General features: G+C 47.0%; 1 protein-coding gene across 1 annotated transcript; it reads right to left on the reverse strand.

Annotated features, from left to right (window-relative positions):
• Nucleotides 1-1079: 1079 nt before the first annotated feature.
• LOC8040439 lies at nucleotides 1080-16572 on the reverse strand. Its single transcript, XM_002414211.5, has 5 exons — nucleotides 16433-16572; nucleotides 6660-6721; nucleotides 4359-4440; nucleotides 2293-2408; nucleotides 1080-1819 (listed from the first exon to the last, which is right to left on the reverse strand). Exons 1-5 carry the CDS (start codon nucleotides 16491-16493, stop codon nucleotides 1769-1771), a joined length of 372 nt encoding a protein of 123 aa, XP_002414256.1. The 5' UTR covers nucleotides 16494-16572; the 3' UTR covers nucleotides 1080-1768.
• Between the last annotated feature and the right edge of the window lie 3138 nt (nucleotides 16573-19710).

Here is a 19710-nt window from a genome sequence, read left to right on the forward strand (position 1 = left end):
TATCTTTCCTTTTCTCTTTTTTTTTCTTAGGTCGTCAATGCGGTCTGTGTGAGTCATTCGGCCAGGGGAAATATTTACGTTTTTGCATCACCAGCCTTGCGCCTTGTGCACGAGTGATGGCTTCACTGCACCCCGCGTGCTTCGCACGGGCCTCAAGTATTTCTAAAATGTACTTATCTGGTGGTCTTAGATGACACACAGCGAGTTTTTAATTGGAACCATATGTTTATTTTCACAAATTAGAAAGCTCAATAACAATATTTCGTTCATTAGCTGACTTACCATGAGGATTGGCCCCATATATAGTATGTCCTCCTGACTTTTTAGCTCAACTGCAGAAACCGCATTAGTGTACACATCGCGGCACTGTTAGCGCGAACACGACATCGGCGGATTTTCGCATTTTACTTCTAAATAGTATTAGCGAGCACGAAATTTTATCGCTTACATTATAGAACTTAATTGGCTCTTTCCGCAGAAGTACTAACTTGGATGGCATCCCTTGGTTTCAAAGAGAAAAACTGGCAAAACCGGCGATCGCTTGTTCGCACTAACAGTGCCGCGCTCTGTACCTTTCACTTCTTTTTTTTAATAATATATTCCGAGTTAAAATCAAACACCCTGTATACCGATCGAACCGAATTCCGCATAGTCAGGATGACTTACCTTGCACATTATGGTTGGATAGGACTCCTTCCCAGAGGCAATCGCTGTATGGTACGTGCGACAGAAGAATTAAGTCAAATAGTTATTACGCTCAACAGGAAATTCGGGGTTGTGGATAGTTTTGTTTTGTGGAAACACTGCATCTTACCCAGCGACGAAGCGAACAGAAGACATAGTGCGACAAACAGTTGCATTGTGGTGATCGTGGAGGTTACAAAAGAAAGTTCGTATCTATACTCAGCGGTTGATGATGATTCGTGTTCTTTTTATGGCCGCTTGCATCGTCGCACACGCGTCATTAGTCAGAATGAACGTTATTATAAACGCACTGTCACAACTGACGGTACCAGCATACAGGTATAGTCCCCGTTGGCCGTTACTCAGCCGCGCAGTGCGCTGTCAAGTCAATGCAGTAACAACAACAATGATAACGTCTTTATTAATTTGATAGACTGTAGCGTTTACAAGCATATGTGAAAGACAGGAAGTGCGCCAGACGAGAAGGCCTCGAGCTTTTGTGAGTTTGGCGACCTCTTGATAACGCTGTGTACGAGCAAGAAACGCAAAGCGGCTGACTGAAAACAGGCGAGATGCGGAGCCACTTCTAGAAAGCCTATGTTTAGTCCTAGATTTTTAAAGGAGGCCGCCATTTTGCTGCCTGGTGCGGAGCGGGAGCATTTGGCGTTGATATACACCTACTATTCGAAAATGCGACATCCAGAGCTCTATAGATACGGTGAAAGCTCAGCCGATATCGATTTGCTCTGTCGCGTACTGTTGTAACGTCTCTAGAGGGCAATAAATTGTTTCCGGCGATTTTAGATAAATCTTGAGATTTCTGGCAACGATGATTTTAAGTGCCAAGATGGCTGAAGTGGTGCATATTCTCGGAAGTGTAGCTTATTCGGTGGTTCTATAGCGAGAGATGCTTTCGCAGTGTGCGACCCGGCGTGTTCGGTTGGCCTCCTTGGAGCGCTCTCTCCGTTCGCTTGATTTGAAGGTTGAAGCGTCCTCAGGTTCTGGTCAAGCTGGAGAGAGTCCTTCTGACAAGCCTTCGGAATATGGAATTTGTCTTTCGGGAGTGATTTGCCTCTTGTAGGTTCTACTCGCTGCCGTTCCCATTGGGCTCCTCTTCTCTGACTCTCTCTGGCTTCTGCAGAAAGAATAAAAAAGACAATATATATGCGTGCACCGCTAGATACTGGTCCCAGATCACGTGCCTATATAAGATGCAGGGTTCGGTGAATTACTGTATTGGCGGCGAGAACTTCCGTTCGTCTTTCGTCCGGACCGAAATGTTCGGCCGAATTGGGTCTTCGGCTGAATCGAGCCTTCAGCCCAACTGAGACTGAAGCATCAACGTCCGAGAGATAAACGTGCCTCCCGCAAGAAGCGCACGGGCTTGGCTCGTGACGCTCTCGCTTCCCGATTCGTAAGTCCTTCTTCGGCATTCGGCTAATGCCGACATTTCATTGGCTGCACGGTACGATAATGAGATGCTGGGGACTGCGCATGCGCAGACGCATCATCTCACGCGAATCGGGTTTCTGCGCCGTGCCCTGGTGTGGGCAAACGCCGACTTGTTCGTAGACTCTGTGTTGGTGATATATGAGACCGATCACTCACCCTGACGACGGCGATTTCACAGAGACACGGATGGCAGCCCGTCGACGCCTCCCGGTTCAGGATGGCGTGCGCACAGCCCTCGTTACAAGGCTTGCAGTTTTCCAGCCGAGGCGAACCTTCATTAAAGTAAATAAAAAAAAAAAAAAACATTATTTACATCGGAAAGGCTATATGTACTGATAAAATTTCATCGTGCATTTAATCAAACGCGATCCGAGTCGTGCGGCGCCGCCGATCAGCTCGCGATACCGACTCTGCGGCGCTTTCCGCTCTACATTTGCGATGTCTCAAAAACACCGATTGGGCGCAAGCGTGCGTCGTCTTGCTTCGCAAGAACGCCGTGGCCTTTTAGGTCAAGTAAATCGCTCTAACGTTTTGCGAAACGCGTCGATCGGAGCACGTTGAGCGAAAGCTCGCGCTGCAGAAGAGCGTCCCACAACCAGCATGACGCTGAAATATAGCACGCGACGACGCCAATTGACGGACCGGCGACTTTCGTCAAGCTTTAGCCTGTTTCCCCCTTGGAGAGAGTCGTGGGTCCACTAGCGGTGACGTCATTCGCAGGCCTTGCTGCCCGTTTCGATCTGGATGAGCATCGTCTATACCGGTGTGCGGTCGTGTATCGCTACTGAGTGAAGCAGGCTATGAAGACCTTAGGCGAGCGGCCGGGCTCCGAACTCGTCAAACACAAAGTTGAGGCCGAAGTTCACGGAGCGCACCGATTGGAATATCACGACGATGACTTCGCCCTTTTGTCCCCAGCGTCGGTGCGTGAAGATTTTACGGGCAACGCGCGAACAACACCTCATAGCGAGGCCGTATACTGCTAGATTTTTACGTCACGTATTGGAGGCCAGCGCGGGGGCAAATTACATACACCTCAAAAACAATAAAAAAAAAAAAGCTTGCTTGCGGAGTATATACTACTGATTTACTCCTTTATGCGGTGAATTAAGATATATGTGCGGGTGAATTTTAGATTAGTTTGCCGGCATTTTTTCGAGACGTTCACGTTTCAAACGCCAAACGTATAGTTTCTTCCTACGACGACCAAATGTAGTAAGAACTGCTTTGCGGAGCGTATGAACACAATTGAGTCCCATCGAACCCTGTGTCCTGTGATGATGGCCTCCGATAGATGACGTAGAAAACCCGGCGCTGCGGCCTTATCCCGGAGGTGTTTATCAGGCGCCCTGAAAAGCTGAGCCCGCGATGAAATCGGTACCAGGCCTACACGCAGCGAGCGAAGTTTTTCATCGAAGGTTTATTTTAGTGGTCACCTCTACCTTGGGAAATTACAAAACGTAACCCTGTTCCCGTAAAAAAAAAAAAAAAAAAAAAAAAAAAAAAAAAAAAATTAAAATTTGTAACACCGGGTGTTCACGCAGTACGAGCCTAGTCGAGCATACGGCATCCTGAATTCTTTGCGAGCGAAGCTTTGCGTGTCAAAAACCCGGGAGCCACGGGCAGAGTGGAGTATGCCCCGCGACACTCCGAGCATAGCTCTGCTCCGAGATACCGAACCGCGCGCGCGCGCTTCGGGATCTCGGAGGTCATGGAGGGAGGGTTATGTTTGACTCGTTTGTGGAGAGATGGCGCCACAGTTCATACAAAAGCAGAAAGCAGGCGACGCAGCTGAGCGACGCGATGGCGGCAGATTTGTGAAATCTTGCTGGCTTTTTATTTCATTGAACTTCCGGCGTTAACGTCAATGCGATTGACCTCTGAGAAAAGTTGAAGTACACTGCAGGAGCGTGCGATGTTGAGGACGGAAGGGCTATGGTATACGACAGACTCCGAGCTTAGGTTAAAACATTCCAACAGAGGGGTCGTCACTTTCGGGTCATCAGTTTTGTAGAGAATGTCAGTTCAAACTCGGACATCTTTGTCTAGTGAGGTTCTCTATACACACCAAGATTGTCTTCAATTTCAAACAGAGCCTCCACACGAGGGGCAAGCGCTGCTGGTTGTACACTGTGAGGTATCTTGGTAGCGCCCAAAGACAAGGACAAATGCTAGTTGTACACATTGGCCGAATAACCAAACGGGTCAGGGGATGAACTCACACGATGGTTTGAGAGAGCAGTCCTCGGAAGTGCACTGCGGCTGTTCCAGGGTGCACTCCTTGCCCTCGGGACATTCCAGGCCCTGGGGGAAAGTCCGTGGAATTTTATGACACACTCCGCCACCACCACGATCGTGTTGACCTCTAGCCTGCCAGACGGCATAACTATAAGATACTATATTGGCGACGAGATGTTTTGGTAGCGCCACCTCGCGGGCGCTCTCCTGTGACGCAGCTGGTAGGATGCGGGCAGACGACGCGCAGTGTCAAAGCACGGAGCGGCTATGTTAGCTCGCATCTATGCCGATTAAAAACAGTTTGTTATTAAAGAAGCGGGTGTAACGTGAATGCGAGTAATCTTTCTAATGTATAACATCGCCTCGAAGTTGTTGTTTTTTTTATGAAAAAAAAAAACTTTAAACCGTAAAAAAAAAGATAAAAAAATAAAAAGAAGCTTGGAATTTCACATTATAGCTTGCGCGGCGTGAGTCAGGTCTATTCACAGCCTCCGTGATTCTTATTTTTCCGGATTTGTGGAGGCTGCTGTAGAAAAAGGTTTTGCATTATCCAGAGTAAATGACGTTCTGTCTTCTTAGCTGTGCACGCGCGCACAGTTGTGTTGCAATGCGCCGCACATTTGTTTTAGCTACATTGAACTTGCCGTTACCGACGCAATTCTAGGCCAGTGTGGCTCGACAGCTGCTGCCGACCAAAAGATCGTCAGCAATTGACTCTTAGCTCCTCACGAATCGAATGCGTGGCAAAGAAGTTTGTTACATCTTGACTCCTGCTCGAAAAAAAAGCAGAAATTTTCATAAATTCTTAAATTGTCGGTCATCCATGGCCCGGCAAATTCAGTCGACTGATTAATTTGTTCTATCCTATTTTACTAAAAATTGTTTACAAATTTAAAATTGCTCGTTGAGAAGTGCATCACGCATTATGCGCAGCTTGTTTACTGGTTTACGAAATTTCGAAAGAAATCAAATTGGAATTAATAAGAGACCAGCACTCACAGAACACATTAGAACCAACAGGATACACATAATCGTTTTCACTGATGTGTTTACTGCAACACGCGAGAGGTACTCGAATTTCGCTTTCGCATTTTCAATTTAATGAGGCATTCCTTTCTTAGTTTAATTTTTAATTTTATTTTGTCCGAATCATAAAAAAACACCCTATTTGCTATGGTAGATGTTGTAGTGGGATAAAGCGCTGGATAGTCTATTTTCATCATCTAGCGTTTTGTACTGAGGTAGAGAGCAGCACAGCACCATTCGAGCGCTTCGACACCTCAGAGCCAAAAGTGTTTGTTGGCACGACTACGCGTGCCACGCGCGATTTCAAAGTTTGGTCTAATGTCCTACTATACTCTGTTTCACCTTATAATGTACCGCAGGAAAGGCTACAAGCGCGAGCTCCTTGCTCAGGGCACATCTCGGCGGCATAAACTCGCGTGCGTTAAGACTCCTCCCAACCAACACCACCTAGACAGGCCTCCGCATGGTTTCCTCTTCTTCTATAAAACGTCATCACAGCCGGATCGCACTCGGTCGGCTATTGGACCCGAGCCCGACCTTCGACGCGCTGATTGGCCACGAGCCGCAGCCGAACACTGACGCAGCACTCGTGCCCAATCTCTCGCCTCGATCGATCTGACTATGATGACGCGTGTGGAGGCCTTCTGTCTAGGTGGTGTTGTCTCAACGCTATGAGCTCGCGCTTCTAGCCTTGTCTGCGGTACAACATAAGGTGAAACGGAGTACACAAATATCACTTCACCAAATGTACACAGCGCGTGAAACAGGTTTTGCCGCGCGTTACCCAAACAGCGCATGAAGCGAGCTGACGAGCCGAGGGATCCTAGATCTCCGCCAGCCTGTCCTACCCGTGACGTAAGAAACAATGAAGCTGATATACCCTATTTCCCCTTATGATGTACCGCAGGAAAGGCTATAAGCGCGAGCTTCTTGCTCTGGGGCAGATCTCGGCGCGGCACAAGCTCTCGTGCAGTAAGGGCAGCTGCCAACGCTATGAGCTCGCGCTTCCAGCCTTCGCTGCGGTACAACATAAGGTGAAACGGAGAATAGCTAGAGACGCGCCCCCTGTAGTTTGCACACGCCGCCAATACCAGTTTATATTTGTGTATGTACGTCTGCGGAGGAGGGAAGGGGCATAATACTGGATTTTAAACCCTAACGGGCGTCACAGCCTTTTATCTTTCTGCGGTGGAGTATCAGTAGACCAGTATCACCCGGCTTGGTTCTGCCAAGGAACTGGGCGGTCATTCCATTCTCACCTCGCATAACCACGCAGCCGAGACCAGGATCTTGTTGTCATCAGACTGTGCGTTCACCGTCACTGTAACATTAAAAAGGAGAAATTATTGTGACGCGAGCGGCACGGGTCCGCCGACAACCGGCTTTCACGAAAGCGCGAGGCTTCCTGCGTATGGACGTTCAGGTTTCCCGCTGCATTTCAAGGCTACTCAAACTTCAAGCTATCTAAATCCAACCCGTACCACCAATCCGAGTGTCTTGCATATCTTTGCATGGCTCTCGAAACTGCTTACACCCACATGCGCGCGCGCGCACAGACGCACGAACGCGCACAAACACGCACGCACATTCAAACTTTCACGCACGCACACGCACATGCGCGCATAGACTCACATGCACGCGCACACGCACGCACACACAAACACGCACCGTACGCATGCACACATCTAAACCATACCCGTCGTTTCTCCGTGCCTGAGTAAAGCTCGGAATCCTGCTGTTACGCAAAGAAAGACTACTTACAAATGTAAATATGCGAAACGAGTGCGAGACCCACTGTAAGTCTCTCGCCCACGCACCCGCACCCCTACCTTTTTCTCCTAATTTTTTTCCCCGAGCAGCCTGACTGGAACGGCCTTTGCCCCCGAATGGCTGCCATCACCTGCCCATCAACCTTCATGAAACATGTAACTCATCATCTTCAAGAATAAAAAATGCATTTTTTAAACTGATTTCTTATGTGACATCCCAAAAGGAGTAGGTTAAAGGGATACTTCAACGAAATTTGAAATATATCCGTCGTGTTCAAAAATGGGTTGAATAGACACTCACCGTCACTAGCTGTCAAGATACCTAGACGGGCAATACGAACGAGGCGTTAGCGACATCCACCAGGTGCTCTTTGCTAATCGTCTAATTCGTTTTAAAATTCCTTTTCGTGACTTTTTTTAACAAGATATTGGTGTGTTCGATGTGATACTGCTCCTTTGAACACATATAGACCATAAAATAAGCGCCGACTTTTTGTCGTAGTATCCCTTTAAGGAAATTAAGTGAAGTGAAAGAATAATCGAGAACTCGCGCTCGTTCAGAAGCTACGAGCGCAGGCTCGACCGCCCACTATCGCGACAACGTTTGACAGGCAGACGGCGCAGGATATGCAGGATATAGCCATCGAAAACCCCGTCACGATATGTCACGTTCGTGTGGGCATCCACACGCCCGACGCAGTTCTCAGAAAGAGCCGCAGCAAAGGCGGCAATTTCTCCAAGTGCCGCCGCAACGTCGTCCAACGCCCGCCCACCGATTGTCCCGCAGCGGACAACGGCGAACACGGGGGAGAGGTGCGACTTTGAGAGCGATCGCAGCTGCAGCCGTCTCCGATCGACAACGGCCGCGCGTTTACGCGAAGGTCACGGCGCTCACGAGAAAACAGATCGCCGGGGGAACTTCCCAGAAGAACTGCGTCTTAACGCCCGTGTGTCTCCACTACTGGTCAGAGGGTGGCCGCTGATTGGTCCGGCGAACGCGTAGCTCCCACCGCACTGTCAACTTAGGGGTCAATTGCGCAGAAAGCCGTTTCCTGAAAGGGCGTTTTCGAAATAGACTATATAGGCACGCTCTTAAAATACGAACGCCAACTTGAGTGCCCGCTTGCTTCAATGCCAACTGTGCGAGAAGGGAAGGGGAACGGCGTGCCATGCATGTATTATGTAAGGCGACGCTGACCGACACGCTACTGTGACGTATCGACGCCTCCGATTTCAAGCCCACCTGGGCTCTGAAGGGCTCTTATTCTTTTTTTTTTTATCTAGATGGGGCTCTAGGGCAGCCGTCTGGCAGGGTCGCGTGTGCGTGTAACTATTACATTGCCGATTCAAGGACAACTCCGCAGGTGAGCTGCGTGCTTGTCTACATACGAGCGTGGGAACGTGTTATTCTCGCTCGCGTAGAAGACAAACCTCCACGCGTGCCATATCCTCCATACACACACAAAATTAAAAAAAAAAAAAAAGCTAGAGAAACGCTTTGAGGGTGTCAATTAGCTTGTCCTAGGGATAATACCTTCTGGGTGTTTCATCAGCACCCTTGGGGGCTGGTGAACACCCTAAAGCTAGGATGCTGACGAGCCCAACAGCATCCTGTGTTAGGCATCAACTTTTGTTGAACTATGCTGTTCTAGGCTGCACGGCACTGCAGCCCTGCATGCTTCGCGAGCACGGTGGCTTCGACTTGCGGCTCCATTCATGTGCATTCGCGCAAGTAGCTTTGGTAGCGGTGTGAAAAGAGTATCGATCATTGACAAGCTAGCACAAAAAAGTTGGGGGATCGGTGGCCGAGTGGGCTAGCAGCGTACACCAGTTCGGAGCACGTGGAGCGAAAGCTCGCGCTGCAGAACCCAGGGATCCTGGGTTCAATTCCCACCCCTGCCCGTTTTGATCTGGATGAGCACCGTACCGGCGTGCGGTCGTGTACCACTACTGCGTGGTGCACGTTAAAGACCCCAGGCTAGTGGTTGTACTGCACTCGCTAAATTTCTCATCTGCAGCTGAGACACCAGGCGCCGATTGACGCTAACTTCCGGCTGTATAAACATACACGCAACATTAATATTTCCACAAAAATGTTGACGCCAAGTGTCGCCATATATTTGTACGAGCAACAGCTTCACAATCAATACGAAACCATATAGAACTGCCACACGCACAGAAAATGTGCTCGCTTTCAGAAGCAACAAACATGCGCGCGCTGTGCTGAGCAGATCCCACGCTGGGCTGAGGACTTGTAAATATTAGAATGGTGTATAGACCTTTCCAATGTTTACAAATCCACAGCTCAGCGTGCGATCTCCACAGCTCAGCACGCGCGTGTGCGTCGCTTCGGAAAGCGAGCAAATCACGCGCGATACGCACGAACACTGAAAATGAAACCGGCCAGCAACCCTTTTCTGGAAAGGTCTATACAATGGGCGAGTAAAAGGAACTCATTGCGCCTTTGACTGCCTCAGCATTAAATGCAATTACAACCGTTTTTTTTTTTTTTTTTTCGTATCCATATATTTTGTCAAGTATACTTTCTCGGGGTTTGAAGGATGTCTCCGTCAGTAGAAATTATTAATACAGGTAATGACAATTTTGACATATTCGCTTTAAAAAAGCCTCGCTAATATTGTTGGAAAGCGGGTGCGTTTTTGCATTCTTGCACAGAGCTGTAGCACCCTTTCCTATATGCGGAGCGAGAGTTCGTCTGCTTCTTTTGCAGGGGTTGTTGTGACGTCATAAATACGCCGAGATGTGATTGGTTCTGAATAAAAGATAGCGGGTAGAGCTCGAGGCAGCCTGCTTTGAGTTCTACCCACTATCCTCCAATCGGAGCCCAATCAGAGCTAGGCGTTTTTTGCTCGCGTGCCGATGAGCGAATGCAGCGCCAAAGACGCAATTTGGAACACTTGCTCGCCGTATTATACTAAACAATAAGGCGGGGAAAGGGTGCGTCATGGGTGTATGTAGTCTTATATAGGAAGCTATGGTATAATTGCCCGGGGAACACCCATTCTGGAGACTTAACAGATTGTGTTTAGTGTGGGCTGCGTTTGCCCCTGGGGCCATTCTCGGCTAGGTGGAAAAAAAATTTAAATCATGATGTCAATTATATGCATCATCCCAATATTCACTGCGTATATGCTGCTGTTTTTGTGCATTCTGTCATGCATCATCTTTTAACTAAAGCAATTAATGTTGTGATATATATATATATATATATATTTACTTCTTTGATAAGTACAGTATATCTAAAATGTCTAGCGGTTAAGCGGCTCATGCGGGTGTAGCCCAAAACAACCCCGTTTTGACTCATTCCCGAAACGACCTTCCCGTTTGAACCCGCGTCCCGTTTCAACCCATTCCCGAGTCGCCTGTCCCATTTGAACCTGTCCCATTTAAACCCGTTCCCGAAACGCCATTCTTATATGAACCCGTAGCCGAAACACCCTTTACGTTTGAGCCCGTCCCGTCAAAATCCACTGGTATCTCACCCTCTTCGCGAAAAGTCTCCATCGTTCTAACCCTGGTTTGCGCACATTTTCTCCTTAAGAACAGGTTCCGAAATTTTGTTGATGCAATTAATGCAAAGGTGCCGGCGAGCTATTTAGTTATGTTGTGAACTAGTTTTTATTGTCAACGTGTTCTTAAAATATACATCACTTTCAGACAAGCTCCAACGAAATATATTTCTACTTCAAGATGGTCCCCAAAATGTGGAACTACGAAACACGACAACGTTACCCCGAACACGATGTTGACGACTTTTTAAATGTTAATTCGAAATGGTGTTAGAAGGTACCAAATTGTATACCGCTTAGGTTAGTGGTTCAGACGAGCACTTTCAAAGACACTAATAATATTGAAGGCAGTCATTTGATTCTTTCAGACAAACAGCGAAAACCAACAATTGCTTGTTCGCGCTAACAGTAGGGTGACCACCCGTCCCGCGACTCGCGGGACTGTCCCGCATTGAGGGCTTCTGTCCCGCGTCCCGCGAGAAATTCCCAAATCTTCAAAATGCCCTGCATTTCACACTGTCGTAAAATTCACTCTGCAACGCATGGTGCTGCCGAACAACGGGCCCGGGGAAGCGCGGTGGTCGCTGGTAATCGTGTGAATCGCAATGGTACGCCATTTTCTATACAAGAATTGCGGGAAGCGACTGCCGTTCTTGCAGGAGACCCGACACGCATGCGCCGCTGTGCCTGTCGCTTTGGTGACAAAATATTGTAAGGGAAAACTGTTCGCCAAAAGTTTAAATATAAATTATTGTACTTATTTTCATATCGCTGTATCAATGCGAAAGGGTTCCTGTGAAAGTGTTTTTTAGTGAAGACAGCCACACAAGACAAGAAGCCTGAAACTTACGAAGGTCGAAAAGAACATAATGTTAAAACATTTGTGTAGGACCATGTTGATAAAAGTAAGCGTTGACAGAAAACAATAACCCGAAAAAAACTTCCTGTTTCTTATTTACATTTGATGCATTGAGTTCTGCTGCAGTCGATTTTTATGTTTTCAACTTCGATACATATAATAACACATTTAGCATTAAAAAATTGTATCACTGGGAGTGAAAATTATTCGAAATTAATTGCTGCTATACAATTTGCGAGAGTATAAACAGCAGACGATATTAAATGTGTTAACAGAGCCTTGGGTCGTGGTGTGCGTGTTAAAAAAATTGCTCTACCCCCCCCCCCCCCCCCTCCCCCCTGCCCCGCGTGCCCCGCTTTTCGCTAGCAGGAGAAGGTGGTCACCCTAGCTAAAGGCCCGTTCACACTCTTGCAACCGAGTACGACCGAAAGAGACCAAACCGGTTTTTAAGCCTCTTGCGATCTCTTAGGACCAGCTCCGCCCAGCGCATCCGGTCCCAAGAAGTCTTTCTCGGTCGTACTCGGTTGCAAGAGTGTGAACGCGCCTTAACAGTGTCACCCTCTGTACAGTAACGAAGTCTTAGAATAACATAGGCAAGCACTATGAGTAAGCAAACATTAGCGTTGCTTTAGGTTTTACCATCGCGACGCTATTTTTAGGTTACCGAAAGCGCTTACGTACTTTATTCTAAAACTTTTTTAGAGTGAACGGGATATTTTCAAGAGTGAGAAATCAGACAAGTTGACAGGCATATGATTGCGACTTCATTTTCTTACGAGTTCAAGCACAGAACCCTCGCGCTCACAGGAAAAATTCATAAACCACAAAATGCTATCGCCTTTGTTGAGGAAGTCGAGCTGGAAAATCGCATTATCGGAAAGGCGACACTCCATTTTCAATAGTTCGCGGGTGTCCCCTGGCCCTCACGGCGCCACCATTTGCAAGCTGTTGCAAAGATATTCTTGTCAAGGTTGATTAACGTAGACGTTTGGGCTAGTTGGTATGCAGACATATTTTAAAAAAATTAATAAAAAACAGAGTAAATACGATGGACAAAGTAAAAGGTAACCGATAGGACACAGCGCTGTTGCCGTTCGGTTACCTTTCATTTTTTCTTGTCTTTGCTGTGTTTTGTTTTTAATTGTGTCTTGTCAAAGCGTCGTTCCGTTCGATAAGATCGATGAAGCTGTCAATGTTCGGGTGAGCCCTCCCTGACACAGTTTTTATCTTACGGTTTCATGTCTTCAAGGTTGTTTCGGGAGATGAAGAAGTGAGGTGAGCAAGGAGGACAAACAATGGACACTTGAACCTAACGAACATATACAAACGAACCGACAAATTGATAACGAGCGATGGCCGAAGCGGGAAGGTTGTTTCGGGATAGGGCGAAATGGGAAAGGATGAAACGAGAAGGTCGTTTTGAGCCGGGTCGAAACGGGAAGCTACAAACGGGAAGGTTGTATTGGGAATGGGTCGAAACAGGAACCACCCGCTCATGCAAGCGAAGTGCAAGGTTCGACTTGAAAAGACTGATGTGCACGAATATCGGTATCATTTTTCAGTCTTCAAAACTATAATTAGAAGCCCGCACTATTTAAGCAGTGGAATGGGGTATGTTCGGCAGCGGCCTTTATCCTTCCTTTCCAACAGATTAGTTAGTAGCAGATGCGTATCACCGAAAGTAGTAAATACTAGCAATTTCACCACTCGTTGGGGTTCTGTGATCAATCGAAAAGGCAGATACACACGTTATAGTCACTGACATTCTAAGAAGCGCCGAGTCCCAATCATCTCATTATCGCTTACCAGCCAATCAGATTGCGGCATAAGTAAGTAACCAATCAAGGAACGTTAACATAATAAGACCCTGTGTTTCGTAAGCTGTCGGTGACTCTAAAACCGGAAGATCATCTTAAGACCACCCCACGTATCCCTGTTAAAAAAATAAACATTTATTATGCGGATCGTGTTTGTCTGCTTGGGGCTGCGATGATGTCAGAACGTAGACCTCTTATTGGTCACTGAAAAAAAAAAGAATATATATATATATATATACATACACACACACATATATATATATATATATATATATATATATATATATATATATATATATATATATATATATATATATATATATATATATATATCCCTCCACTATCCATACAGTAAAAGCAAATCAGAACTCGGCGTCGTTATGACGTCACGGCAACCCCTGTGCAAGGAGCAGACGACTTGCTCTCCGGATATGATTCACCCGATGAACGTATCAGAATGGTCAGCCCTAGACTCATATTTCAGATCTTATCCGATCTTTGAATGCATTTTCGTACGTCCATTGGACACAGCTGTATAATTGCTTCACCAGGGCTCCACTCTATCAATTTATGCGACTTGTATGATTGGACAGGTAGATAACCCTCGGACATTAGAGAGTTTTAGTAGATCGTTCCGATGATTCCGATAGCGATACCCGACACTCTGTCGCCGCTTTTGCGCTTGCTTCGTATCGTTATCGGGGGTGGCGGAGGTATAGGAACGATCTACTAAAACTCTCTATTAAGGGAATCGCACGATAAAACAACCTCAAATATTGGGAAAGCTCGAACGTGCGGCGTCTCACTTGTATATAACCATGTGGATATTCTGAAGAGAAGTTCTACGCTCCGACTATTGTATTTTTTTATATATATATATTGGGATTGTTTGTCGTCCGAGATTTGATATTTGACACAAATCTAGAGATAGTTGTGACGTAACTTCACCACTGCATGCAGGAAGGGAACTGAAAATAAAACAAAAATGAAGAGCCTTCCTTGTTCTTCGGACGGCTTGTCGTCTCTTGAAGTGGTTTTGTCAAGATACAAACTTCCGGCATACAAATATCGGCGGGCGGAAGGAAAGATTTAGTCGCTCTTGTCAATCAAGATTGCGCGGCGTCGAGGCCGTAAAGGAGCTTATCACTTCCGACACGGTTATCCAAAGTGATGGAGTTATCCCCGATGTTGTCACCGTTGTCACTTTTACCGCGTCGTCCTAAGTGGAGCGGAGGCTGGAACCGGTCTGAGCATGGATCTTTGAATTTGCCGCGAGCAAACTTTTTTCCTTTTTCCGTGTTGTTATAGCTTAAATCTACATATACCCTGTCATGCAAACAACGTCTATGTCATTGGACGCATCAATGGTGAAAGTTCCGAAATGGTGTCCCAGGGAAGGAGTCGGTACAACCAACAACGCGGATTGTTTGTTGGGACAGCCAGACGGCTTCCCGAGCCTAAGTATTTACCCGCAAGTTCGTTGTCTGGCTCTTAAAAACAATATAAATATTATATTTATATTGCGGTTTTGCAAACAACTTAAGAAAGAATTAAACATAGAAGGACAAACATGAACAGATGTGCTCTCCGAGCTTAGTCCTTGAAAATGTAATTATTTTTAAGGTTTTTCACACTATACCAACGCGATCAGTTTGTCACAGCTCATCAATAGCAAAATAAGAACTGTGGAGCGATCAATCATATTGCTATAACTGCTGTGTCAGCGCTAGGAACGATACACGGATCGGCTACTTCGCAATTCTCAGCAGCGACATATGACGTAGCCTACGATACACACGTGGCAATTCTTTTGACTGATCAAGAATACCTCCTATAAAGCAGTTTTTTTTTTTAAGTATTCCCTGTCTTTATTTTATGGAGGCCTGGTCCTTAGACAAACATAAGCACACCTACTCTCTTTGTCAACGTGAGATATTGACTTTTGATGACGCCTGCAATCTTCATTAGTACCACATGCTTGCAGACATGTTCATGTCATCGTGGAGATGCTAAAGTCTAATGAAACACATATTTTAAACAAGACGTACACGACACGTTAATAATCAGTATTTGATTGTTCGGTAAGCGTGACTCAATATTAAAGTTACTCGATGGGCTGTCATATCACAACTAGACCTCGCGGTTTGTCAGTGAGCAGACAAGCACGTATCTCTAGCTGTAAATCATAATGAACCGTTCTGTTTTGTACAAAAACATGCAAAACATAAAGTGTATCAAGAAGTGCCTACTCCAAATTTATTTAGAAAATTCGAAGTGGCAGACATAATCAATGAAACTAGGTTAAATGTGTAATTGCTTTCAATTCCGCGTCGCCTCCTTTCGAGAGTCAAGAGCTGAGTAAATCATTTAAGTTGGGCGATTAATTTTGCTTAATTAATATTAAAGTTTTAATTGCCCCCTCCCCCCCCTTCCCTTTAACGAAAAGAATACATTCTGCAATTTCACGTTTTATTGAACCGTTCGTCGAGGGAATTTTACAGAGAATTTTCCGGAATATTTCAATGAGACTAGTATACACATTTCCAGCGCTTATAACTCAGACAAAAAGAATACAGAGTCACTGAGACTTTTACGCATGCACGGCATCTGATATGCCGCAAAGCTACTGCGTACGCCCAAAGCCCGTTCCACAGCTAAGTAGACAAAGATGTCAGCGCGCAGGAAGCAATTATTAAAAGGGTATTTTATAGCATGGGTTCTCAAAAGGTTCCAAGGAACCCTGGGGTTCCCCAGAGCGCATTCAGAGGTTCCCTAATCTTCCGACACTAAGCCTAGGCATTAAAGAGAGTTGACGGTTTCGTCGAAATCGCAATGTCTGAGAGCCCCAGGTCTATAGTAACGTCACCGAAACTCACCTGGCGTAATAGTACCCGAAGGGTCATGGAACAAATTCGCAGTTCAAAGCGGCCAAGACAAACGAAAGATTCCAAACTCGATCGAGTCCGTTAACCCACAGCAACCGCCTTTGTCAGAGCGGCCCCTCTAACCAGACGTGTCCCTCCCCAGAAGACGTGGCCCAGATTCCGCGCCACTCACCCGTCGAAGCGGCGACGACGACGACGAGAAGGCAGATCGGGTGTGCGAGCAACGCCGTCATGGTCGCGCGTGTGGTGTTCGTCCTACTCTCTGTCCCTCCTGGGCAACCTTGCTCCTTCTCCGCTGGCGGCGACTAGGCTAACCGGGTTGAGGCCCCCTCCACCCCTATATAGCACTGGCGACGCCATTTTAGCCACTCAAACAGGTCGCCCCCCCCCCCCCCCCCCCCCCTCTCCTCTACTGCCCACTCTTACGACTCGCGCGCGTGCATATATAGTGACCGCCGCTTTGTGTGACCCCGCTGATGGCCACGTCTCAGCTGGCACGCATGTGGTACGTACGGAGTCCACGTGATGTCCGTCATCCTTTTGTCTCAATAGTTCGGGTTCCGGTTTGGCTCTTAATACTTCGTGACATTGCGACCGGAGTAAAATGAGGGTATCTGCTTTGTTTACTCCCTTGAGCCCGAGTAAAGGCTTCGGGCTTGGGAGTTTAATGGGTATTTTAGCCTTTAAAAACACCCATCTGAGTAAATTTTTTTTGTACATTTTATTGTCCCCGACAGCTGAAGGAACGCAGGGTGTGGCGAGTGCCAAACATCTCATTATCATCTCATTGTAACTCTGCAGCCAATGAGATTGCCGCATCAGCAGATGAGAATTCCAAAGGACCAATCACGAACCAAGAAGCGTGAACGTGATAAGCCGAATCCTGCGTTTCCCAAGCTGTTAACGACTCAAGTGTTATCAGAAAGCACGACATGTATAAATCTCGATTAGGTTTCCGGTATAAAATAGGAACGCAGAGGGGGCATATATATGTATATAAAATATCCAATCCGACTTAATTACAAATAAAACATTTTAGTTACTCATCACCTATTCTGAAGAAGTTATTTTTCATTTTGTAAGGTTGCAAGATGAAAACTAAACTTATTTTATTTGTTTTCATTTTATATAAACTTGTTTTCGTGTATAGCCACCTTGATTATAGCCTTTGCCGGATCCTTCAGGCTGCTTTCATTTTCGTACTAGTTGCCGACGGATATCAACTCCAAATCAGCAGAGTGCTGATGCTGATAAACGACACCTCTTCTGCCAAGCGAAAGAATCATGCACAGACACGTCGAATGACAGTTACAGAAGCCCTTCTGCTGAACGTTGCAAGTAATGGCGTTGCCAGGCTTTGATTTATTTTTATTTTTTTTATTTTTTTTTTTTTTTTGGGGGGGGGAGGAGGAGTGATAGAGCTCTGGTCAAAACCGCTTGTGTAGCTCTGAATCAAAACAAGTGACACATATTGAGATTGATTAAACTTTCACGGTTGTTCATAATGCGTGTCAAATTCAGGACAGGGTGACATAACACTATGATCTGATCATGGTCACATCAGACAGAATGTTGCGTTGTGATCGCATCCAGTCATAATCAGCAGTTAAGTTCCGTTTTATCATTATACTTCTTGTGGTTTGGAGTCAGGAATAATGAAGAGAGTATCCGGGTAGGTGTGGTTATAATCTTGGAAACGAGGAGTTAAACTTCGATCAAGCAAACATTCTCTAAATCGGCACAGAGAGACCACGCTAGCAAAAACAATATACAGCATAGAGATGCAGCAAAACGCTCTATTAGAAAACTAAACAAGTACATACGCTAATTCTTGCACATGCCGTTTCTCAACCATGAGCCCTCGATTATGAACACATTCGAACACAAACCCGGGTCCGGAAATAGACCAGACCTACCGGTCTAAACAACAGCGGCTTGCGGAACCACCGCACGTGTTCACAACCCCGGTATTAATCGGGCAGACATAGATCGGCAACCAGCGTAGGTGTCACATTAACCAATGTGACTCTAAATGAAATGTGACTGAATCCGATGTGACAGTAGAAGTAGCTGGCCGCCGTCTTCGAAGGCGAGAGACGCAAGGAGGTGACGCTCGTATCCCGTCAACAGTTCCTGGACGCCATATGAGTTTCTGGGGAGAGTGGTTCGATGATGACCGTCGGCAGCGTAGCGCGGGGGTGGGGTCTGCCCAGGGAAAAGCCATTTGAGCACACGTTAATTGCTGGTCTGGGTGCAAAGTGATTCTGCAAGCTCCTGGAACGGTTTCCTCCAGAGCAGCTGCAGGTTGAGACGCGCTGTATGTGCTCCGACGAGTGCGGACACCTTTAGAAGTTTGCAAGTAGCCGCGCTTCACGATCTGGCCACCGTGGATAGAAAATGTTTTGCTTAAACGCCAGTTTGGCAACCGTGGGCACGCCTTAGCAAGGTTTGACTATCAGACGATCTCCGCAGGCCGATAGTGAGATGGTGCACCACCCAAAGGCCGTATTAGCAAACGTCTACAGACGTTTGCAAGCAACCAAGCGTCAAATGCTATAGTCCGACCCCAGTGAAATATGTTTTGTTTAGGTGCCAGCCTGGCAACCATGGGCACGCCTGAGCAAAGCTTTACTACCAGACGATCTACACGCGCTATAGAAGAAGCAAGACGGCGGCACCCAGAGGCCGAACTTACAAACGTATACGCGAGACGCTGAAAAGAATTCATTTTGGCACCAACGAGCTTGAGTAAACTTATGGCGAATTCCACTGGGCGTTTTGGAGCGCGCCGGGATCAGTTGACCGGATCCGGATTGGAGCACAAGATCCGAACGGGGTCGCGCCACCTACGGATCCTCAGTGGAACATGACCACTGCTCCGGGATCGGCGGATGCCTTCCCGTCATTCAACTGCCTGGAATCCCCTTTTCGCGGCCGCCGCGGTCGTTTCGAAGACGTTTTCGCTACGCGGAGCTAACACGTGTTCGGCGCACGAGTGGCAGGAATGGCTCAGGCGCTTCTAGCAACGATTGTTGGAATGCCCGTAGCGCCGGCAAATACCTTCTCTTCTCCTTCCTGGAAAACGAACCGGCTGTCGAGCCAATGGGTAAGCAAGCGGCCATTAGGAATTCTTCTGATGTCGAGACAATCTAGGAGCCCAGCCCGCGACGTGCTTCTTCTTCTTCTGAGGCGAGACGGGCGAGATCAGGCGAGATGCTCCACGAGAAAGGAAGTCACGTGTGTGCGCCGAGGGCTCCGAAATCGTGGGAACGACTTTTCTCGTGGCGAATTCCACGGGTCGTTTTGGAGCGTGCCGGGATCGATTTTCCCGGAGCGAGCCTATTTCACTGGGCGATCGGGATCGAGATGAACTTGTTCACTGGTCGTTTTGGATTAGCTCCCGCTCCATATCTCGATCTGGATCCGAGAAAAGTCGCTCCCCCGATTTCG

Source organism: Ixodes scapularis, unplaced genomic scaffold, assembly GCF_016920785.2.
Source record: "Ixodes scapularis isolate PalLabHiFi unplaced genomic scaffold, ASM1692078v2 PGA_scaffold7__128_contigs__length_106722199, whole genome shotgun sequence".
NCBI classification, from domain to species: domain Eukaryota; kingdom Metazoa; phylum Arthropoda; class Arachnida; order Ixodida; family Ixodidae; genus Ixodes; species Ixodes scapularis.

Coding starts and splice junctions, on each gene's coding strand:
- LOC8040439 (XM_002414211.5), bottom strand. CDS start 16,493: ATGACGGCGTTGCTCGCACACCCGATCTGCCTTCTCGTCGTCGTCGTC. Junction 2,409..4,358: donor CTGCTCTCTCAAACCATCGT/GTGAGTTCATCC, acceptor ACTTTAATGAAG/GTTCGCCTCGGCTGGAAAAC. Junction 1,820..2,292: donor GTGAAATCGCCGTCGTCAGG/GTGAGTGATCGG, acceptor TTCTTTCTGCAG/AAGCCAGAGAGAGTCAGAGA.